The sequence below is a fragment of the Diadema antillarum genome, unplaced genomic scaffold (genome assembly GCF_040938485.1).
Source record: "Diadema antillarum isolate AM-2024a unplaced genomic scaffold, OU_Dant_1.0 scf00000005, whole genome shotgun sequence".
In the NCBI taxonomy this organism is placed as follows: Eukaryota; Metazoa; Echinodermata; class Echinoidea; order Diadematoida; family Diadematidae; genus Diadema; species Diadema antillarum.
Genome location: NW_027270894.1, coordinates 737,557 through 760,973, shown reverse-complemented (window position 1 = coordinate 760,973; position 23,417 = coordinate 737,557). Strand labels below are relative to the sequence as shown.

The window sequence follows — 23,417 nt, the reverse complement described above, 5'->3', positions numbered from 1 at the left end:
ACTGTCCTGCAATTTGAAAGGGTATACAGTGATACTGAGAATTAAAGGGTTACTGAAAGGGTACTGCCAAATGAAAGGATCAACAAAAGAGCTGGGAATGAAAGGGTTATAGAAACTGTTCTGCAATTTGAAAGGGTATACAGAGATACTGAGAATTAAAGGGTTACTGAAAGGGTACTGCCAAATGAAAGGGTCTACAAAAGAGCTGGGAATGAAAGGGTTATAGAAACTTGTTTGGAAATTGAAAGGGTGCACAGAGATACTGAGCATAAAAGGGTTATTGATAGGGTACTGCCAAATAAAAGGGTCTATAAAAGAGCTGGGAATGAGAGGGTTATAGAAACTGGTCTGCAAAAATGAAACGGTCTACAAAAGAGCTGGGAATGAGAGGATTATAGAAACTGTTCTGTAATTTGAATGGGTATACAGAGATACTGAGAATAAAAGGGTTATTGAAAGGGTACTGCCAAATGAAAGGGTCTACAAAAGAGCTGGGAAAGAAAGGGTTATAGAAACTGTTCTGCAATTTGAAAGGGTATAAAGAGATACTGAGAATAAAAGGGTTATTGAAAGGGTACTGCCAAATGAAAGGTTCTACAAAAAAGCTGGGAACGAAAGGGTTATAGAAACTAGTCTGCAATTTGAAAGGGTATACAGTGATACTGAGAATTAAAGGGCTATTGAAAGGGTACTGCCAAATGAAAGGATCAACAAAAGAGGTGGGAATGAAAGGGTTATAGAAACTTTTCTGCAATTTGAAAGGGTATACAGTGATACTGAGAATTAAAGGGTTACTGAAAGGGTACTGCCAAATGAAAGGGTCTACAAAAGAGCTGGGAATGAAAGGGTTATAGAAACTTCTGTTATTTGAATGGGTATACAGAGATACTGAGAATAAAAGGGTTATTGAAAGGGTACTGCCAAATGAAAGGGTCTACAAAAAAGCTGGTAACGAAAGGGTTATAGAAACTGTCCTGCAATTTCAAAGGGTATACAGTGATACGGAGAATTAAAGGGTTACTGAAAGGGTACTGCCAAATGAAAGGGTCTACAAAAGACCTGGGAATGAAAGGGTTATAGAAACTGTTCTGCTATTTGAAAGGGTATACAGAGATACTGAGAATTAAAGGGCTATTGACAGGGTACTGCCAAATGAAAGGATCAACAAAAGAGCTGGGAATGAAAGGGTTATAGAAGCTGTTCTGTAATTTGAAAGGGTATACAGAGATACTGAGCATAAAAGGGTTATTGAAAGGGTACTGTCAAATAAAAGGGTCTATAAAAGAGCTGGGAATGAGAGGGTTATAGAAACTGGTCTGCAAAAATGAAACGGTCTACAAAAAGCTGGGAATGAGAGGATTATAGAAACTGTTCTGTAATTTGAATGGGTATACAGAGATACTGAGAATAAAAGGGTTATTGAAAGGGTACTGCCAAATGAAAGGGTCTACAAAAGAGCTGGGAAAGAAAGGGTTATAGAAACTGTTCTGCAATTTGAAAGGGTATAAAGAGATACTGAGAATAAAAGGGTTATTGAAAGGGTACTGCCAAATGAAAGGTTCTACAAAAAAGCTGGGAACGAAAGTGTTATAGAAACTAGTCTGCAATTTGAAAGGGTATACAGTGATACTGAGAATTAAAGGGCTATTGAAAGGGTACTGCCAAATGAAAGGATCAACAAAAGAGGTGGGAATGAAAGGGTTATAGAAACTGTTCTGCAATTTGAAAGGGTATACAGTGATACTGAGAATTAAAGGGTTACTGAAAGGGTACTGCCAAATGAAAGGGTCTACAAAAGAGCTGGGAATGAAAGGGTTATAGAAACTGTTCTGTTATTTGAATGGGTATACAGAGATACTGAGAATAAAAGGGTTATTGAAAGGGTACTGCCAAATGAAAGGGTCTACAAAAGAGCTGGGAAAGAAAGGGTTATAGAAACTGTTCTGCAATTTGAAAGGGTATAAAGAGATATTGAGAATAAAAGGGTTATTGAAAGGGTACTGCCAAATGAAAGGTTCTACAAAAAAGCTGGTAACGAAAGGGTTACAGAAACTGTCCTGCAATTTCAAAGGGTATACAGTGATACTGAGAATTAAAGGGTTACTGAAAGGGTACTGCCAAATGAAAAGATCAACAAAAGAGCTGGGAATGAAAGGGTTATAGAAACTGTTCTGCAATTTGAAAGGGTATACAGAGATACTGAGAATTAAAGGGTTACTGAAAGGGTACTGCCAAATGAAAGGTTCTACAAAAAAGCTGGTAACGAAAGGGTTATAGAAACTGTTCTGCAATTTGAAAGGGTATACAGTGATACTGAGAATTAAAGGGTTACTGAAAGGGTACTGCCAAATGAAAGGGTCTACAAAAGACCTGAGAATGAAAGGGTTATAGAAACTCTTCTGCAATTTGAAAGGGTATACAGAGATACTGAGAATAAAATGGTTATTGAAAGGGTACTGCCTCATGAAAGGGTCTACAAAAGAGCTGGGAATTAAAGGGTTATAGAAACTCTTCTGTCATTTGAAAGGGTATACAGAGATACTGAGAATAAAAGGGTTATTGAAAGGGTACTGCCAAATGAAAGGTTCTACAAAAAAGCTGGGAACGAAAGGGTTATAGAAACTGTTCTGGAATTTGAAAGGGTATACAGTGATACTGAGAATTAAATGGCTATTGAAAGGGTACTGCCAAATGAAAGGATCAATAAAAGAGCTGGGAATGAAAGTGTTATAGAAACTGTTCTGCAATTTGAAAGGGTATACAGAGATACTGAGAATTAAAGGGTTACTGAAAGGGTACTGCCAAATGAAAGGGTCTACAAGAGCTGGGAATGAAAGGTTATAGAAACTGTTCTGTAATTTGAATGGGTATACAGAGATACTGAGAATAAAAGGGTTATTGAAAGGGTACTGCCAAATGAAAGGGTCTACAAAAGAGCTGCGAAAGAAAGGGTTATAGAAACTGTTCTGCAATTTGAAAGGGTATAAAGAGATATTGAGAATAAAAGGGCTATTGAAAGGGTACTGCCAAATGAAAGGTTCTACAAAAACGCTGGTAACGAAAGGGTTATAGAAACTGTTCTGCAATTTGAAAGGGTATACAGTGATACTGAGAATAAAAGGGTTATTGAAAGGGTACTGCCAAATGAAAGGGTCTACAAAAGAGCTGGGAAAGAAAGGGTTATAGAAACTGTTCTGCAATTTGAAAGGGTATAAAGAGATACTGAGAATAAAAGGGTTATTGAAAGGGTACTGCCAAATGAAAGGTCCTACAAAAAAGCTGGGAACGAAAGGGTTATAGAAACTGTTCTGCAATTTGAAAGGGTATACAGTGATACTGAGAATTAAAGGGCTATTGAAAGGGTACTGCCAAATGAAAGGATCAACAAAAGAGGTGGGAATGAAAGGGTTATAGAAACTGTTCTGCAATTTGAAAGGGGTATACAGTGATACTGAGAATTAAAGGGTTACTGAAAGGGTACTGCCAAATGAAAGGGTCTACGAAAGAGCTGGGAATGAAAGGGTTATAGAAACTGTTCTTCAATTTGAAAGGGTATACAGAGATACTGAGAATAAAAGGGTTATTGAAAGGGTACTGCCAAATGAAAGGGTCTACAAAAGAGCTGGGAAAGAAAGGGTTATAGAAACTGTTCTGCAATTTGAAAGGGTATAAAGAGATATTGAGAATAAAAGGGTTATTGAAAGGGTACTGCCAAATGAAAGGGTTTACAAAAGAGCTGAAAATGAAAGGGTTATAGAAACTGTTCTTCAATTTGAAAGGGTATACAGAGATACTGAGAATAAAAGGGTTATTGAAAGGGTACTGCCAAATGAAAGGGTCTACAAAAGAGCTGGGAAAGAAAGGGTTATAGAAACTGTTCTGCAATTTGAAAGGGTATAAAGAGATACTGAGAATAAAAGGGTTATTGAAAGGGTACTGCCAAATGAAAGGTTCTACAAAAAAGCTGGGAACGAAAGGGTTATAGAAACTGTTCTGCAATTTGAAAGGGTATACAGTGATACTGAGAATTAAAGGGCTATTGAAAGGGTACTGCCAAATGAAAGGATCAACAAAAGAGGTGGGAATGAAAGGGTTATAGAAACTGTTCTGCAATTTGAAAGGGTATACAGAGATACTGAGAATTAAAGGGTTACTGAAAGGGTACTGCCAAATGAAAGGTTCTACAAAAAAAGCTGGGAACGAAAGGGTTATAGAAACTGTTCTGCAATTTGAAAGGGTATACAGTGATACTGAGAATTAAAGGGCTATTGAAAGGGTACTGCCAAATGAAAGGATCAACAAAAGAGCTGGGAATGAAAGGGTTATAGAAACTGTTCTGCAATTTAAAAGGGTATACAGAGATACTGAGAATTAAAGGGTTACTGAAAGGGTACTGCCAAATGAAAGGGTCTACAAAAGAGCTGGGAATGAAAGGTTATAGAAACTGTTCTGTAATTTGAATGGGTATACAGAGATACTGAGAATAAAAGGGTTATTGAAAGGGTACTGCCAAATGAAAGTACTGAATGAAATGAAATGAAATGACCCTTTCATTTGGCAGTACCCTTTCAATAACCCTTTTATTCTCAGTATCTCTGTATACCCATTCAAATTACAGAACAGTTTCTATAACCTTTCAAAGGGTATTTGAAAGGGTATAAAGAGATACTGAGAATAAAAGGGTTATTGAAAGGGTACTGCTAAATGAAAGGGTTTACAAAAGAGCTGAAAATGACAGGGTTATAGAAACTGTTCTTCAATTTGAAAGGGTATACAGAGATAATGAGAATAAAGAATAAGAGGGTATAAAGAATAAGAGGGTATCTTTATTCTCAGAGTTACTGAGAATAAAGAATAAAAGGGTTATAGAAACTGTTCTTCAATTTGAAAGGGTATAACGAGATACTGAGAATAAAAGGGTTATTGAAAGGGTACTGCCAAATGAAAGGGTTTACAAAAGAGCTGAAAATGAAAGGGTTATAGAAACTGTTCTTCAATTTGAAAGGGTATACAGAGATACTGAGAATAAAAGGGTTATTGAAAGGGTACTGCCAAATGAAAGGGTTTACAAAAGAGCTGAAAATGAAAGGGTTATAGAAACTGTTCTTCAATTTGAAAGGGTATACAGAGATACCGAGAATAAAATGGTTATTGAAAGGGTACTGCCAAATGAAAGGGTCTACAAAAGAGCTGGGAATGAAAGGGTTATAGAAACTGTTCTGCAATTTGAATGGGTATACAGAGATAATGAGAATAAAAGGGTTATTGAAAGGGTACTGCCAAATGAAAGGGTTTACAAAAAAGCTGGAAACGAAAGGGTTATAGAAACTGTTCTGTAATTTGAATGGGTATACAGAGATAATGAGAATAAAGGGTTATTGAAAGGGTACTGCCAAATGAAAGGGTTTACAAAAAAGCTGGAAACGAAAGGGTTATAGAAACTGTTCTGCAATTTGAAAGGGTATACAGAGATAATGAGAATAAAAGGGTTATTGAAAGGGTACTGCCAAATGAAAGGGTTTACAAAAAAGCTGGAAACGAAAGGGTTATAGAAACTGTTCTGCAATTTGAAAGGGTATACAGAGATACTGAGAATAAAAGGGTTATTGAAAGGGTACTGCCAAATGAAAGGGTCTACAAAAGAGCTGGGAATGAAAGGGTTATAGAAACTGTTCTTCAATTTAAAAGGGTATACAGAGATACTGAGAATTAAAGGGTTACTGAAAGGGTACTGCCAAATGAAAGGGTCTACAAAAGAGCTGGGAATGAAAGGTTATAGAAACTGTTCTTCAACTTTAAAGGGTATACAGAGATACTGAGAATAAAAGGGTTATTGGAAGGCTACTGCCTAATGAAAGGGTCTACAAAAGAGCTGAGAATGAAAGGATTATAGAAACTGTTCTGCAAAATGAAAGGGTATACAGAGATACTGAGAATTAAAGGGTTACTGAAAGGGTACTGCCAAATGAAAGGGTCTACAAAAGAGCTGGGAATGAAAGGTTATAGAAACTGTTCTGTAATTTGAATGGGTATACAGAGATACTGAGAATAAAAGGGTTATTGAAAGGGTACTGCCAAATGAAAGTACTGAATGAAATGAAATGAAATGACCCTTTCATTTGGCAGTACCCTTTCAATAACCCTTTTATTCTCAGTATCTCTGTATACCCATTCAAATTACAGAACAGTTTCTATAACCTTTCAAAGGGTATTTGAAAGGGTATAAAGAGATACTGAGAATAAAAGGGTTATTGAAAGGGTACTGCTAAATGAAAGGGTTTACAAAAGAGCTGAAAATGACAGGGTTATAGAAACTGTTCTTCAATTTGAAAGGGTATACAGAGATAATGAGAATAAAGAATAAGAGGGTATAAAGAATAAGAGGGTATCTTTATTCTCAGAGTTACTGAGAATAAAGAATAAAAGGGTTATAGAAACTGTTCTTCAATTTGAAAGGGTATAACGAGATACTGAGAATAAAAGGGTTATTGAAAGGGTACTGCCAAATGAAAGGGTTTACAAAAGAGCTGAAAATGAAAGGGTTATAGAAACTGTTCTTCAATTTGAAAGGGTATACAGAGATACTGAGAATAAAAGGGTTATTGAAAGGGTACTGCCAAATGAAAGGGTTTACAAAAGAGCTGAAAATGAAAGGGTTATAGAAACTGTTCTTCAATTTGAAAGGGTATACAGAGATACCGAGAATAAAATGGTTATTGAAAGGGTACTGCCAAATGAAAGGGTCTACAAAAGAGCTGGGAATGAAAGGGTTATAGAAACTGTTCTGCAATTTGAATGGGTATACAGAGATAATGAGAATAAAAGGGTTATTGAAAGGGTACTGCCAAATGAAAGGGTTTACAAAAAAGCTGGAAACGAAAGGGTTATAGAAACTGTTCTGTAATTTGAATGGGTATACAGAGATAATGAGAATAAAGGGTTATTGAAAGGGTACTGCCAAATGAAAGGGTTTACAAAAAAGCTGGAAACGAAAGGGTTATAGAAACTGTTCTGCAATTTGAAAGGGTATACAGAGATAATGAGAATAAAAGGGTTATTGAAAGGGTACTGCCAAATGAAAGGGTTTACAAAAAAGCTGGAAACGAAAGGGTTATAGAAACTGTTCTGCAATTTGAAAGGGTATACAGAGATACTGAGAATAAAAGGGTTATTGAAAGGGTACTGCCAAATGAAAGGGTCTACAAAAGAGCTGGGAATGAAAGGGTTATAGAAACTGTTCTTCAACTTTAAAGGGTATACAGAGATACTGAGAATAAAAGGGTTATTGGAAGGCTACTGCCTAATGAAAGGGTCTACAAAAGAGCTGAGAATGAAAGGATTATAGAAACTGTTCTGCAAAATGAAAGGGTATACAGAGATACTGAGAATTAAAGGGTTGTTGGAAGGGTACTGCCAAATGAAAGGGTCTACAAAAGAGCTGGAAATGAAAGGGTTATAGAAACTGTTCTGCCATTTGGTAAAAAATCTAACCATGTGTTTTCAAGAAGGCGAAAAGGTTTTGAAATGTGAAGAAACATGCCTAATTTGATGACTGCTATTTCTCTTAGTTCTTGGACTCCTTAGGATATTCCCCAAGATGCAAAAGGTTTTTCATGTACATGTTTTCCTTTTCGTGGAGAAAACATGGCCAGTTCAAGGATACTCTTGCGCTCGCTTGGGGTCAAACTTGGAGTAGGCTGAGATGAGTTGGGCTAGTGTCTTGATGTCTCCTGGGTTTGATCTGCACAGAAATGAACGAAATACAGATAGTCCAAATTATCCACAGTAATTTCATAATCTATTGAACAAATCTGCCAAGTCTATGCTAGCCAGTATAAGCTTTTCAGTGAAATGACTTTATGTATATTGAATGGTATAATATTTCATGGAAGTGTCCAGTATTCCATTATTAAAGTCACTTTGATTTTGATGTGACACAATTGAACAAATGTTCAGAATTGTGTGCACCAATTTTTACTACATCATCATCATCATCATCATTATCATAATCGTGATCTACAGGACAGCAGCGCCAAGTTTACGCCTGGAAGTGTAAGCTTTTCAATGAAATGTTGAATATTTTGAATGGTATAGAAGATATTTCATGAAGGGTGTTTAGTATCATACAATTTTTTACAATTGATCTGATTTAAAATGTGACACAAACGAACATATCTTTAGAATTATCAGAGGCAGCTTTCATTTCATCATCACCTCACCTTGTTAGAAGATGAGGTATTTTTCACACGAGATGAGGATAAAGGAAACCTAAGGGGAATTTTTGTCACTCACTTTCTGAGGTCCTCCAGCATGGAAGTGGCTGCCTGGGACTGACCGGTCCTCAACTTGAAAGCTGTGTTCTCTCGTAAGAGAGTGTTTAGCTCACTCTGTGGACCCTGTGGGTGCAAGGACACGAGGAAAGAAATAACATATCATCTAAACATGAGCAGCGCAATTTGTTTCAGCACAGTTCTTTCAACATCATCAAAACACAAGCTAAGATGGTGAAAACTATGGCCTGTAGCTAATTACAGGGCAGCCAATTCATAACTTGTCTGATTTCACCCTAATTTACCATTTGCAGATGAAACAAAAACTGAGCATTTGTGCTTCAAAATAGTTCTTAAATGTGAGTTAGGGATAGAAACAACCAATGTAAAATTTGAACCAGCATAATCGATGTTAAGTATTGTTAAATATACAAAATGTGAATAATAGTTAAATGAAAAAAAAGAGAAAATACAATAAAAATGTTTCCAGACTAAACCGTATACAGTTACGATTTAATAAGAAGAATAGTGATATCTCTGTATATTTTAGACTTTATGGCAAATATTTCATATGGCAGGATGTTTTGTGATACAGCTGACCTACACATATGCATCACATGTGATATCTTGAACATTTTTTGCATCACTGCTCCCAAAGGTAAACAGGACCTTTAACAGCCAGTGAATTGAGCACAAAACAATCACAAGCAGAAACTACCGACAGGGATTATAACTTGGTTGAAGTTAATTTCCTGTGAAGCAGTACATTTGTATGGTATCTCTGCAAAACAATCATAAAAGCAAAGCGGACAAGGTTATTACACCACCTGGGGGCTGTTTCATATAGACTGAACGTAAGTCGCAATCAATCGCAAATTGCATTTCATACACAACTTTGCCATTGATCGTAAGTAACACTCAATCTGCTGAAAGTTCCGCTTGATTTTTCTTGAAATCAAGCGTACATGTCTTTATGAAACAGGACTTAACGCTCAATACTGAACTTACGCTTGATTCAACAAGTTATGCTCTATAAATTGAGTGTAAAATCAACTGCAACTCTTTATGAAACAGGCCCCAGCAGTACTGACCACCAGTACTAGTCATGCTCACAAGTGTACAATGAGAAAATTACTACCAAGTTAGCAAAACTTTTTAAAGATCTGAATTGATCTGTGGATCTAATGTTAATGTTAGCATGATAAGAATGAGCAGGGGGGGGGGGAGGCAGCTTACCCCCTGGGACTTGTACCACTCCACCGCCTCATCTAGCACACCAATGGCTGCCTCACTGTCCTCCATGCCAGTGTAGAGCGCCACCAGTGTTGAGACGATGCCAGGTTTGTACCGGGTGCCGTTCAGTGATTTCAGCATGTCACAGGCCCTGCCAATGTTACCTGCACAACATGAGGGTAACCAAAAAAAAAAAAAAATCAGTTGAGATAAAAAGAAACACATTTCTGAGGATGTTTTAAAAAAAAGAATCAAGAACAGCAGAATATATATGAAAGGAAATAAGTTATAAGAAATAAGTATTCCTGGCATCCGAAAAAGTTTGAATGTATAAGCAGACATCAATGTATCACACTACAATGAAATGATATGAGATTGCTAATTAAACACAAATGACTCTGACGTTTCAAGATACATAACAAGCTTCTTTAGACTTGCATCTTTCCATTTACTTTTTTTTTTAATTGAAATTCTACATCCTTGGCAAAAGAGAACACTTTCTTTGAATTATATCACTGAACTCACAGCAAATGCTTTGTAAAACTTCAAGAAAAAATAGAGAAGTACTAAGTGTGTGATCATGGAGTTATTGAATATGAATTCCCAGGAAGATTACAAAACAGGTGCCTTGGTCAACTGACCATCATTTGTGTAAATCGCGGGGCTGGAATGTCATGAACTCTCACCTTGCAGCAAGAAGAGTTGTACAGCAGTGAGCTGGAGGGGCAGGCTGGCATCATCATGTGAGTCTACGTAATCCTGAGCAAATGAACCAAACGGGAGAAAACATTTTAAGTATGTCAGCGTTTGCCTGTCCAGCAGGAACATGCACAAAAGTGTCCCACTTGATCAGAACTCAAAAGGGACAAAATGAAGAGTTCATCCACAAGACATAGATCATTTTTCAGCATTGATGTCACTGTCTAGAGGAAGGCCAGTCATAGAGGCTTCTGTTTTTAGGCAAACTGGCTTAGTTTGTAAGTAATTGTTCATGAGGGGACTGCAAATTACAAGCCATTTTTCAGCAGTCCCCTTCATTTCCTACAACTTTGTTTTGGCAAAGTCGTAACGGTCACAGCACAGGATTTATTTTCAGTCACAGTATTTTCGTTACAATGTTGTGCTATTTTTTCCCCCAACTATGTAGATGGAAATGTTTTACTGAATTTGCAAAATTTCCTAGAAAAAAAAAGAAAAGAATTAATCAATCAATGAAATCACAAATAGACTTTGCTGTTATATACAGACAATCTTGAACGTAAGGAGCTCATGGATTCTTGGAGCTAGATATTTCTTCTCAATATGCACAGTAACATCTATCAGTAATGGCCAGCGAGTATGATACAATAATCACTGGCTGAACAGAGCACATAAAAGCTCTAGAGTAAAATGACCAGGCAGGTTTGTTGCCTCCTGCATAGTGGCATCCCTACCTGAATCAACTGGATGGCCTTGGGGATGTCTTTCTGTCTGGACAGGAGACTAGCCTGGAGTAGACACAGGATCTCGTCTCCAAAGTCCTCCTCCTTCAGGGTGGCTAGTAGCTTGCGGCACTGCTCAAACTGTGATTCGGAGAGAATGGGATTGCAAATCATGGTTATAATGACAATGACTCTTACTACCATCATCATCACCACCATCAGCTCCAATCAATTCTCCCATCATCATCACCATAATCCTCCTCATCATCATCACTGTCATTATCATCACCTTCATGTCATCATCATCATCATCATCACCACCATCACCATCACCATCACCATCATCATAATCATAATCATCACCATCATCATCATCACCATCACCACCATCATAATCATCACCATCACCATCACCACCATCATAATCATCACCATCACCATCACCATCATCATCACCACCATCATAATCATCACCATCATAATCATCACCATCACCATCATCATCACCATCACCATCATCATCACCATCACCATCATCATCACCATCACCATCATCACGACTGTCACAATCACACTAGCATTGCTATCATTACCACCAGTATCCACTAGCAACAGTATTATCTTCATCAGAATGGTAACTTCTACCATTAAATTTACAAATTAGCCTCATCAACATTACATGCTATTCCCCAATCATATCTCAGAATAATCATGACACTACTGGGGAAAAAAAATCATCATTATTACTGTCAGCATTCTCTTCACCTTCTTAATCATTATCATTATAATAACTGTCTTCATTTTACAATCAATATTGTACTCATCCTCATAACTATCATCTCTCTGTGTCTTTACAATTATACAAACTAATTCATGGATGATTCCAATATAAAATTTCAAGGAACATTTATTGTAACTAAGAGTATTACAGAATACCACCAGGACAGTGCCATTTTTGATGTGACCTAATTTTTGTGAAGGATCATTTATGTAAACATTTTAAGTTAAGAAACATAATCAACATAATTCAGACATGTGTTAAATGGAAACAGTGGCACTGTGCCTGCATCAGTCTCTTTGCACATGGACCTGAGGTCTGGTAACCACACGTGTCATGAACTTCTGAGAATCTGCACACTTTTGTTGGCATTACCTGATTGGTGTAGAGCAAGAGAAGGAACCGGTTGAAGGCGATGGCATTCCTCTGGGCCTTGGCGAGCTTGAACTCCACCCCTGGGGCGGTGGTCGCCTTGACTTTCTTCTTGGAATCAAACACATTCTGGTCCTGCACAGATACAAACATAATTATTCTCATAAGCCTCAAAAAGAATAGTGGTCATTCTCTGTTAGGCACTGTGGCAGAAGTATCGTATGCGAGTTTTGTTTCTTACTATGTTTTTTCATCAAACTGAACATGCATGCGCAGTATTTTAAAGCATACATATCACGGGAATTGAGAATCAGCTAGAGCCCTCATTGGGCAAATAAATACAAATCAGTTGAAAATAATACCTAATAATAACTAAGTGTTTGATCAATTGAGCTGCTTCCATAAAGATGCATTCATGACATTGCTTTGAAGATTGTTTGTTATTGTTTTGTGTGTAACCGTTTGTCCGTCTGTCTCTTAGTGGGCTGCTAAACCTTTTATGCCAAACTTTTCGTGCTGCTTTGTTGCTATATTTAGTCAAATTTTGCATCGAGTTTTTAATACAAGAGGGGCCCACACTCTACAAGCATTGTCTTTTTAGTGGGTCCCTCCGTTTTTTCACACAGTGCATATTGACAATTCTTTCATTTTCGTTACTTCTGCAACAATTGCAATGTATTGATACTATTAGTTTTTCTCATTATTGTTGGTTTCTTTGTACGAATTTACACACATTGTTTCTATCACTCAAGAAAGTGAAATTTATGTCTGTATGATTTTATTGTGGAAAAACAAATAAATTCGAACTTGAACTTGAACTTGAAGATAATACTGAAATGTGCCCCTTACAATAGTCACATGGTAAAGCTGACATTGTATGATACACAATAATCCACCAGTTGAGCAGTGATTCATACCCTAGTGGCAGCCATGTAATGATAATACAGTGGATCCTCATAATAACTACAGTTGAACCTCTCGTATCCGGACAAGTCGGGACCGGGGCTCAGCCGGATAAGGGATTTGGCCGGATACGGGAGACTCAATGCTTTATACATGTACGTATACATACACATGTACTGATGTAGCCCATTGTAGTACCACATGTAGTAATGTGTATACTGCAACCTTTTCATTGTTACATTTGGGGATGTTTCGGGATGTTGAAATGTCTGAAGGTAAGCAATTTGGAAGGAAATTTGATGCAATGTATGTTAATCATATTGGAAGTAATATGTAATTCATGTGTGTTTGGGTAGGAGTTCTCAAGGAGTTGGGAATCCCCCTTTCTTCCCGTAATCATTAAAAAAAATCACGGCGAGATTGCGTCCGGATAATAGAGAGATCCGGATAAAGGGAGGCCGGATAATAGAGGTTCAACTGTACGTCATATATTGAGAAATACCTGTCATAGCGATGTAATTTTGCAGGTCCCACGCTTTCATATTCTTATGTTTTTATCCCTGATATAACAAGATACCCAATATAACAAGGAAATTTCAGTGGTCCCAAGCCAAATGTATGCCAAATCATCTTGATACATTGACAATGCTAGAGAAATGTGTAGGACCCCCCCCCCCCCCAAAAAAAAAAAAAGAAGAAAAGGTTACATGTCTGTGGGCATAGCCCATGCCAACAATAAGGATGGGATAGTATCAAACATCACAAAGTTTTCTCTTACCTTATTCAAAGAGATGATATTTGCAGATGCTACAGCCACCACGCCAATGTCAGATGGTCTGAAATATTGAAAATTCAACAAAACGTTTCATTACATTTTGTACCCTTTCCCCTCAATTAAGTATGGCTCACATTCTTTATTCATGTAAAATACACTCCATACTACCATACACATTGTATTTGAGGAAGAATTCCGTCCATAATAGGTGCTTACGTCACCTCTTTCATGATTTTGAACACCAATTTGATCTGAAGTTCATTGACCTGATCTTGGTACTCTAGCTCTATTCCACACACAGACAAGAAATACCCCAATACTTATCAGTATAAAGAAATAGAAAAACAAACATATTGACTAAATACACCTTCTGTGTAGATGTGGATAATCATACGCATTATCATCTTATCATCTAACAAATGTAGAAATTATTACGACTGATGCTTTTAAAACATTTGCATGCACTTTTGACCCATTCCAGTTTTGGCCAGCAAGAAATGTATGAAATTCCTTTAGTTCTGAACTCACCTGGCCTTGACAAACTGGTTGTAGAGTTTGAGTGCCTCCTCATTCTTTCCCTGCATCTGCAGACAGAAAGCCTTCTGAACACTGATCACTCCAAGCTCCCCCTCAATGTCATCCTGGAGAGGTCAAGTAAAGGTCAAAGGTCAACAATCTATATCAGACCATGGAATTAAAGGTACCTAATTTTGAGTAAAATTGGTTAGTGTGACTGAAAACTAATGTATGTTACTTTATAAAATGCTTTCAGGATTGCCATTAATAATTTGACTCGATAATCCCATAAGCTCAGCAATTTACAGGCTATTTGTAACTTATGAATGACATTACAAACATTTTTCTTTTCTATAGCTCATGACACTGGCTGTACAAATGTCTATGCCTGCTATCTATCAAAGTTATTTCTTTATTTCTTAAAAATTAACAAGATTCTACCTGTTCATAATGCACTGAGTACAGACAACTATGGGCTATAAAAGGTAAGACTCATCTGGTTGTGAACCAACATATTGTTCCTCTCTATTATCTTGTTTTTTAATGAAGGATTCTCTATATATATATATTTTTTTTTTAGTCTGACTCTCTTAATCAAATTATAATGTTGATGAATAATCAATTTGGGGTAGTTTCTCATGCCAGAGACTCCATGAAATCACACAAAATGCTCCTCCTAGAGATAACTCCAGAATGGATTGATGTATGCAGTATGACTATCAATTTTGCTGTAGAAATCTCCTTGGTCACAATTAAATGCCAGGTTCATACAGAAATTGCCAAAGAGCTAGAGTTTGTCTGACACAGGAAGTGTATGGCCAGTGTTCAGTGTCAAAGAAAAAAAGTTGTTGGATTTCCTCACACCTACCCCTTCCTCCTCCATTTCCCTGCACAGCTCCTCGGCACTGTCCAGCTGCTTTAGGGCCTCCTGGTAGCGGCCCTGGCCAATCAGGAGGCAGGCTCTGTTGTAGCTCAGTTCATACGTGTCCTCCTTCAAGCCGAGGTCATCCTACAAGAGAACACACATGGGAATGTATGAACAGGCGGAGTGTTATCACCGAGGTCTACAGCGGCTTATAGTGCGCAGTGTGTATGCCTACACACAACACATCACCTTTGGCTACCCCATGACTCTCCTCTGATACCCCTTTCATAAACCAAATCATCCACATCATTTGGTCCTAAAATTGGAAGAGTCCAGAGCAATGTGCAATTCTATGACACTGCAATTATCTCCATGATATCCGCATTGTAACCAGACTGGGCATTTGTCAATGCAAATCCAAAATAATGAGGATTGTTTCAAAGGTGCGGTCAAAAGATCACCTCTCCCCCCCCTTTTTTTCCCCCTGAATTTCTCTCTGCGACACTGCTGGCTCACCAACTCATATTCTCTCACTGATGTTGGCCTCCCATCCCTGTTGCTGTTGCAGCTTTGTTTGCAGCTTCCTTAAACTGTCCCTTGCATGAAATATCTTTTTGTTTTTGCGAAGGCCTGTGGAGAAGAAAATGTGTCCCTACCACTTCAATTTTCGTTTCTTGACAATTGTAAGGTCATTGTGTTCTGGTTGTTATAGTTCTATGTTACTGCCTCATACACCTCATACATGCCTCATGCATCATTTGCCATGTGAGCCTGGTTGTGCATACAGCATATAGTTTGAGTATTGAGCTACATCCATGATTTGAGACATGATATCGACAACAATGTTTGCAGTTTCAAGAAGAAGCTCTACGAGAGTCTCCAAATCAATTAATGATGACAGGAGGAAACTTACCACATCGGTGTCATTCCAGAGTTTCAGGGCCGCAATGACAGCTGACAGATTGGTTTGTCTCTCCTCTTCATAATCATCCTGAAAGATTGACATAACAGGGGAATGTGATTTGAATGATAATATCACAAAAAATATAATTTCAACACAATGGAGGAAAACTTGTAACAAAACAGGTAAAAGGGTGAGGGAATTTTCTTCATTACAGAAGAATGTGCAGCCCAGACTCTGAAATAAAGGCATTTCCATGCACAAAGTATGGTGATTCTTCTGATTGTGAAACTCTGAAACACACATACCTAAAGTGAAAAGAAATTAGTAATCTTAAGAAAGTACAACATACACAAATGTGCAAAAAACTTAAATTTCTCTCTTTGCATGTCTTTCTGCACAGGTTATAAATCTTATAATAGCATAACACTTTGATAGTTTTAATTGAGCAGTTATACATACACATTACTAGTCTATTCATTTTTTTTTTCACTGACATTTTCTGAACATAATCACATCATTCATCATCTGCTTCCGTTCAAATTCGCTTGAACAAGTAATGTAGAATTCATATTTCACAAAGCAAATGAGTTGGCGTGTCGCTTTAAAACCTACCGAAGTGTTTTTGATAAGTTTCTTGTAGACATCCAAACATTCATCGAATTGATCCAACCGGTACAGCTGTAGAAGAAAGAAAAATAAGAACAAATATTAAATGATATCTAGAAATACACACAATATCATCTGAAAAACAAACTTTGAATATATAGCCTGTTCGAACCCACTAACCTAACAGTTTCTTGTTTTCTTCCTCTTTTCTTTTTCTTCTGGTTAAGGTCTGCCTCCTCCAATAAGCTGAAGATTTTTGCAGACTGTTTGAAGTACTTTTGACAGTATGTAACACTCTAGAAGAGAATGACGGGTATTCTATACATGATTAACTGACCCATTAAAGAGTGAAATGTCTTAATTTACTCATATCCAAAACAGGTTGTGTAATGTCAGACTCTTCCCCAAGCAAGAGACTTTTTCTTTTTTCTTTTTAACTGGGCAGGTGAAAAGGGTGGACTTGAAGATCCGAAATTACATTTAGCATCTCTTGGACAAAGAATGTTTCTCAACACTCTATGAAAGTTCTTTTCTCCCCCCTTTTTTTTTCTAAAGACAAGATGGACACATTTGTGCAAAGTTACATTCGTATTATGACACAAACACAGGCTGCCTGTCGGGTACAGAAACACACACAAAAAAAATTACACAGAAAAACTATAAAACATTTTTATAGTCTGAAACCTTTAAAATCATATTTTATATGCAGTTTTTACATCATGCTAATCTGTATTGACCTGAAATTCTGTAATCAGGTCCAACTCTTTACACATGACACATACCTCATAAATTACATTGAGATTTGGTAAGAAAGTACATACCACTTGTCCAAGCAATTCTTGCAGTTTGGGACTCGGGTCCGACACATTCCTGATGGTGGCCAAGGCTTCCGGGATTTTGTTCTGACGATACTGGCAGTAGGCCTTCTCAAATGATAAACCACTGTTGGTATAAAAAGCGGTTGAAGAATCAGTGTAAATTACCTTGCCATGACAAATCTCCACATAATCTAGGTAATGGTAATGTCTTTTTAGTTCTTAAACTGTCCATTTGTTGTACATCAAGCTGCTGGAGTGTTTGAACCAGCATGACAGTCGTATGGTAGTTTGTACTGAAATGTCTTATTTCACTCATATTTTTATAGATAAGCATCATGCATTATCATCATCCCAGCATATGTAAAGGTGAAAGAAGAGATCTCACACATGACTATTAGATCTTCGCTTTGCAAAGGCGGCAAAATCTGATTACATACGGAGCTCAACAATCTTTATTCTGAGGATACATGTAGTTATGAGTACATGTTGTATGAGCACAGTTTGTATGAGTAGGTATGAGCACAGTGGGTATGAGCACAGTTTGCTACGAAGTATTAGCTCAACACTCTAACCTGTCATGGACGTGATGCAGCTGTGGGTTACCACACTTCGCATCAAGTCTTTTTTCTTCACATTCGGATAATAGTGGTAGTTTTATTTCACAAAGTGTTGTAAAACCTTCAAACAGTAATAGCAGAACAAAGAATACAACTGAGGGAGCTGATAATACCGACCACCTGGTACATACATCATCGCTTGCCACATCCTCACCTCAGAGTCAACCTCCGCAAGGAGATGTAAAGGTACATGTAGGTGGACGTACATTGTAGTTCAGTGAATCTGAACAGAACATACAAACCTATGAAGGTATTGGTTGTGAATTTTCAGTCTATAAGAAACAAAACAGCAGAGTTTAATATATGTCTAGAATTTGACAATCCCGATATTTTATTGGGGACAGAAACGTGGCTGGATGAATTAGTAAGAAATAGTGAAATTTTCCCCAATGGTTATTTGGTTTTTAGGAAGGACAGGAAACCAAACAAGAAGGGACAGACACATGGAGGGGTGCTGATTGCAGTAAAAAACAGCATAAACTGCACACAGAGATTTGATTTTGAGGTAGAAAATGAGGGTGTATGGATAGAGGTAGAGGTGGATGGGTCCAAACTATTGTTGATAGGCTGTTTTTACAGGCCACCCAACACAGACAGAGAATATCTGGCAAGTATCAAGAACTCGCTGGACAAGGTAAAGTTTGATCATTACAGTAATGTTTGTCTAGGAGGGGATTTTAACCTGGGAGACATCGTCTGGGACACACAGACACTCAGACCAGGTACGTAGAAGGCATCAATGTGTAGAGATCTGATTGACATTGCCAACGACTATGGCCTTGCGCAAATAGTCACGGAACCCACTTGTGGTGAGAATACACTTGATTTACTGTTTGTGATGAATTCCTCTCTGGTTATTAGGTCCTCCACAGTACCTGGACTGAGCGACCACGATGGAATACCCATGATTTTGGTAAACACAAAGCCATCACTCAGTAAGTGTAAACCTAGGAGAGTGTTTCTGTATGATAAAGCAGACAAGGAAGAGGTGAAGAATATTAGTAGAGACATACAGAATGAAGCAGATGCCCAGAAAACATCAGGTAAAAGTTCAGTTGAAGATTTGTGGAACAATCTCAAGCAGAGATTACACAAGGCAATAGATGCGACTGTTCCATCCAGGATGGTAAGTAAGAGAGATTCCCATGGATAAATAAGTCAATAAGAAGGTTACACAAACGAAAACAAAGAGCATACAACAAGGCAAGAACGTCAGGTAAAACAGAGGACTGGATGAACTACAGGCAGATACGAAAGGAGACGAAAAAAGCAACAAAGAAAGCACGAAGGAAATACGTACAAAGTAAATGCCTAGCATCAGTTCAACAATTTTGGTCATTTGTTAAATCCCTCAGGAAAGATTCAATGGGAATACCAACACTGGAAGACAAACTTACAGGTGAACTGGTTATGGAAAGTAAACAAAAAGCTGAATTGTTGAGTAGACAATATCAAGAACAATTCACTCAGGAGAGACTGGATGACATGCCTACGACCCAGGAAAACCATGTACCCCCTACATGTATGCCTGAAATTGAAATAAACGCTACTGGTGTGACTAACTTGATAAAAAAAATTAGATCCCCATAAAGCAGCAGGTCCAGACGAAATCTCACCATGGGTCCTACGTGAAACAGCAGAAGAGATAACTACAGCATTAACCACGATTTTTCAATTATCTCTTGAAACAGGGGAGATCCCGGAGGACTGGCGACAAGCAAACGTAACACCCATCTTTAAGAATGGGGACAAAGCTGACTCAGCCAATTATCGTTGAGTTAGTCTCACTTCTGTTTGCAGCAAAATAATTGAACACATCATCCACACTAACATCATGCATCATCTGGATACACACCACTTACTGGACAAAAATCAACACGGGCTCAGGAAAAAACACTCATGTGAAACTCAACTAATTTCTGCTATACAGGACATAGCTGAAGAAGTAGACCACAGAAAACAATTTGATTTGATTGTGTTAGATTTTCAGAAGGCATTCGACAAGGTCCCACATCACAGACTGCTAACAAAACTGCATTTGTATGGTATAACAGGAAAGACTCACAGATGTTGAGATGGATTAAGGAATTTTTTAACCCACAGGAAACAAAGGGTGGTGGTGGAAGGAGAAAGATCAGAATGGGTCACCGTAGACTCAGGAGTCCCGCAAGGTACGGTCACAGGTCCACTCTACTTTCTGTTATACATCAACGATTTGCCAAATGACTTAAACTCCATCTGTCGATTATTCGTTGATGACTGCATCATCTACAAACAGGTCTCGAGAGTAGAAGATGCACAAAACCTACAGAGAGACCTAGATACTCTGACCGAGTGGCAAGATAAGTGGCAGATGAACTTCAACGCCCAAAAAAGTCATGTCCTACACATCACACATGCAAAAAAAACGGTCAAATACCAGTACTCACTAAACCACAGCACATTGACAGAGACAAAGTGTCACAGACACCTGGGGGTTGATATATCATCAGATTTGTCATGGAATGCGCACGTCGACAGACCATGTGCTAAAGCCAATAGAGTTGTAGGATTTTTAAGATGAAACCTTTATGATTGTATCAATGGAATTAAAGATACGACATATATTATAAGACTCTTGTTAGACCATTAATGGATTACTGTTCTACAGTCTGGGACCCCCACACTCAGACTCTAGTAGAGAGACTGGAAGCAGTGCAGAGCAGAGCAGCACGTTTTGTTAGAGGTGATTACTCTAGACACAGTAGCATTACAAAAATGAAGCGTGAGCTGGGCTGGGAGCTGCTGAAACAATCAACGCAGAGTAGGCCGCATTACCACGTTCCACGAAGCGCTTGCGGGTCGCCTATCCATCCCAGTTCGAAAAGCCCTGCGTCCGGTCCGAAGGGTTCTCCGGAAATCATCACTACAAGCTTCATCCCAATCGCCACAAACAAAAAACTGTTATACAATGTGTAAATACTTGTTTATTCCAAGAACAACCATAGACTGGAACTCACTCCTATCAACAGTTTCTAACATCACAAACAAGGACTCTTTTAAAGCAGCAACTCTACAATACTACAATACATTCAGGAGCAAAGCAACTAGACCCCACACTTCTCTCTCCGCGCAATTTAACACCAGCGCACCCCCTGTCCAGTTGGCCCCTACTAAGCGTGTTGGACAGTACAACATGTACATACGAAGAAGTTAAACAAGCAACACCACATTAAAACATTTGAGAATATAAATGACCACTATAAAAGAGAAAGGACAGAATACTGTATGTGAAGAGCAAACTGTTTATGTAAAGACTGGTAGATTTTAAAATATTTCAGCAACCAGTTGAGTGGCATTACAGACCTTGCTAAGGCTGGGTTGTTGACAATCTCCTTGAGGGCTATCTGGAACTGTCCCTGGTGTATGAGACAGACTACTTTGCAGTGAAAGGCCGTTTCATCTTGTCTGGATGCCTTTAGGACTAGGAAAAAAAGCAAAGAAAAGAAAGGAAGACGAGACATAAAGTTTGTTGCATGTCGAAGCACATTCCCACATCATGATTTGGCCATGGTACATGAGACGGACGAGACACTGATTCACTTAATTGTTGGTTTGTGTATTGCTAACATACAAAACCTACACCAAGGTTCGACCTCCCATGCCTGGATTCAACTGTACGCAAAAGCATACACATGTAGCAGGTGGTCAAATTTTGAACGGTGTTATGGTCGAATCATGGGCGGATTGCTTTAATCGTTTAATGTGTATTATAATAATACTGAATTATGGTCTGATGGGACTAGTATGAATGATGTATCATTATTGAGAGTAGAAGTAAAATAAAAAACCAAGCAAACAAACAAACAAAAAAAACACAACAAAGTTCAAACCTCCCGTGCCGAAATTCGACAGCCTACAAAAGCATAAAAGGTTGGTAAAGACATAAAAATCTGTCTGTCCGGATGTTTTTTACTCTTTTTCTTAACATTCATAGCTCTCATTGTAAAGGAGGGGATTCTGTGGAGCAAGAGGTACAAACTTGTAGATAGTTTCTACAAGAAGATCATTGTTTCCCCGACTACAGCTGACCATGAAGCTATAAGTTTAATATAACACATCCATGATGAGCTGACCTTGTTGTAAATAGAACAGATCCCAGGATTCCTAGATCTAGTCATTCACTCATACTAAAATCTCAGCAAAGAACATCTACTAATTTCACAAAATCTGAGTCGTCTAGGACTAGACTCTATACCGGTATATTACTATATTATTAGTTGCCTCCTACCCAATATTACAGTGTAAATCACTGGGACCTCCATGCTGCAGCATTGCAGGTTTGGGATATTTAGCCCGACCAGACGCTGTTAGTACGCTGTGCGAATACGCAACTTAATTACAGGCAATACAGTGACTATGGGCTGTGTATAGTTAGGATATTATTGTCTTCTAAAAACTATGGTGATCGAGGTTGACATTTGCCATGACTGTTTGATAATCAGATTCAAATTGGCTGAAGTCGTAAAGATAACAACTGAACTGAATGCGTAATTACACAAATGTATGCTAAACTGGTACGTGGTAGTGTGAGCTGAGCTGTGCTTTTACATTTCCATTTTATCATATTTTTACAATGATCATGATGATGGCCCCAGATGCATCAATATCGAGCCAGTCGAGGACACAGTTCATAAAACACAAGCATCACCGAACCACTTCATCATCACCACTAACCACACACAGGACACAGCATTCTCCATATAGATGGGTGGGGGGTCTGGGTATTCTGCACCGAGACTGAGTGTAGACTGTAGGCCCTATCGAGCTTTCTATATAGTGTTATGTTATACTAACTACAGTACGACCAGCAGCCGCAGCCCCATACGCATAGCGTGCGAGTGGGGCTGCCAGTATTAGGTCGCATGCTACACAGACTACAGTCACAGACAGACACAGATGGTAAATTTAGCATGACCACATATCGCCTCTACTTACTCTTATTTGCAACGTTGAGGGCCCTTGGATTGCTATATTCGCCATTTTGAGCGAATTTTTGCAATTCGTGGTATAGGTTCGTCAAATTCACTTCAGAACTCTTCTGCTTTGACATTGTCCTCCAGTTTTACACCAGCTACAGATAGTAGTGAGCAACGAAGTGGATTCCCGACATAATAATGCACACGTACAGCATGCATATAGCATGTGCATGCACATCTAGCTAGAGAGTATGGTGTCTGTCGACATCAAACAAGTGCAGAAAATCATACTGGACGCCGCTTGACCTAATTGTACTGTGTATAGGGGTGTGGTCGGGGTGGGGGATGTACGACCCCGCTGGTATATATGCAGGATCCATT

General features: G+C 38.3%; 1 protein-coding gene across 1 annotated transcript in view; it reads right to left on the bottom strand.

The window, feature by feature from the left end:
• The window catches only part of LOC139713697 (signal recognition particle subunit SRP72-like), a 132,490-nt gene extending 109,303 nt beyond the window's left edge, over positions 1-23,187 (bottom strand). Inside the window, exons 1-14 of the mRNA XM_071625437.1 lie at positions 23,056-23,187; positions 21,424-21,541; positions 17,465-17,585; positions 16,650-16,715; positions 16,047-16,124; positions 15,137-15,277; positions 14,281-14,393; positions 13,756-13,813; positions 12,078-12,209; positions 10,937-11,065; positions 10,190-10,262; positions 9,507-9,667; positions 8,293-8,396; positions 7,664-7,741 (exon numbers count right to left, since the gene is read on the bottom strand). Of these exons, the coding sequence (XP_071481538.1) occupies positions 7,664-7,741; positions 8,293-8,396; positions 9,507-9,667; positions 10,190-10,262; positions 10,937-11,065; positions 12,078-12,209; positions 13,756-13,813; positions 14,281-14,393; positions 15,137-15,277; positions 16,047-16,124; positions 16,650-16,715; positions 17,465-17,585; positions 21,424-21,541; positions 23,056-23,170 (1,487 nt within the window). The 5' untranslated portion in view covers positions 23,171-23,187. The remainder of the gene's footprint in view (positions 1-7,663; positions 7,742-8,292; positions 8,397-9,506; positions 9,668-10,189; positions 10,263-10,936; positions 11,066-12,077; positions 12,210-13,755; positions 13,814-14,280; positions 14,394-15,136; positions 15,278-16,046; positions 16,125-16,649; positions 16,716-17,464; positions 17,586-21,423; positions 21,542-23,055) is intronic.
• Between the last annotated feature and the right edge of the window lie 230 nt (positions 23,188-23,417).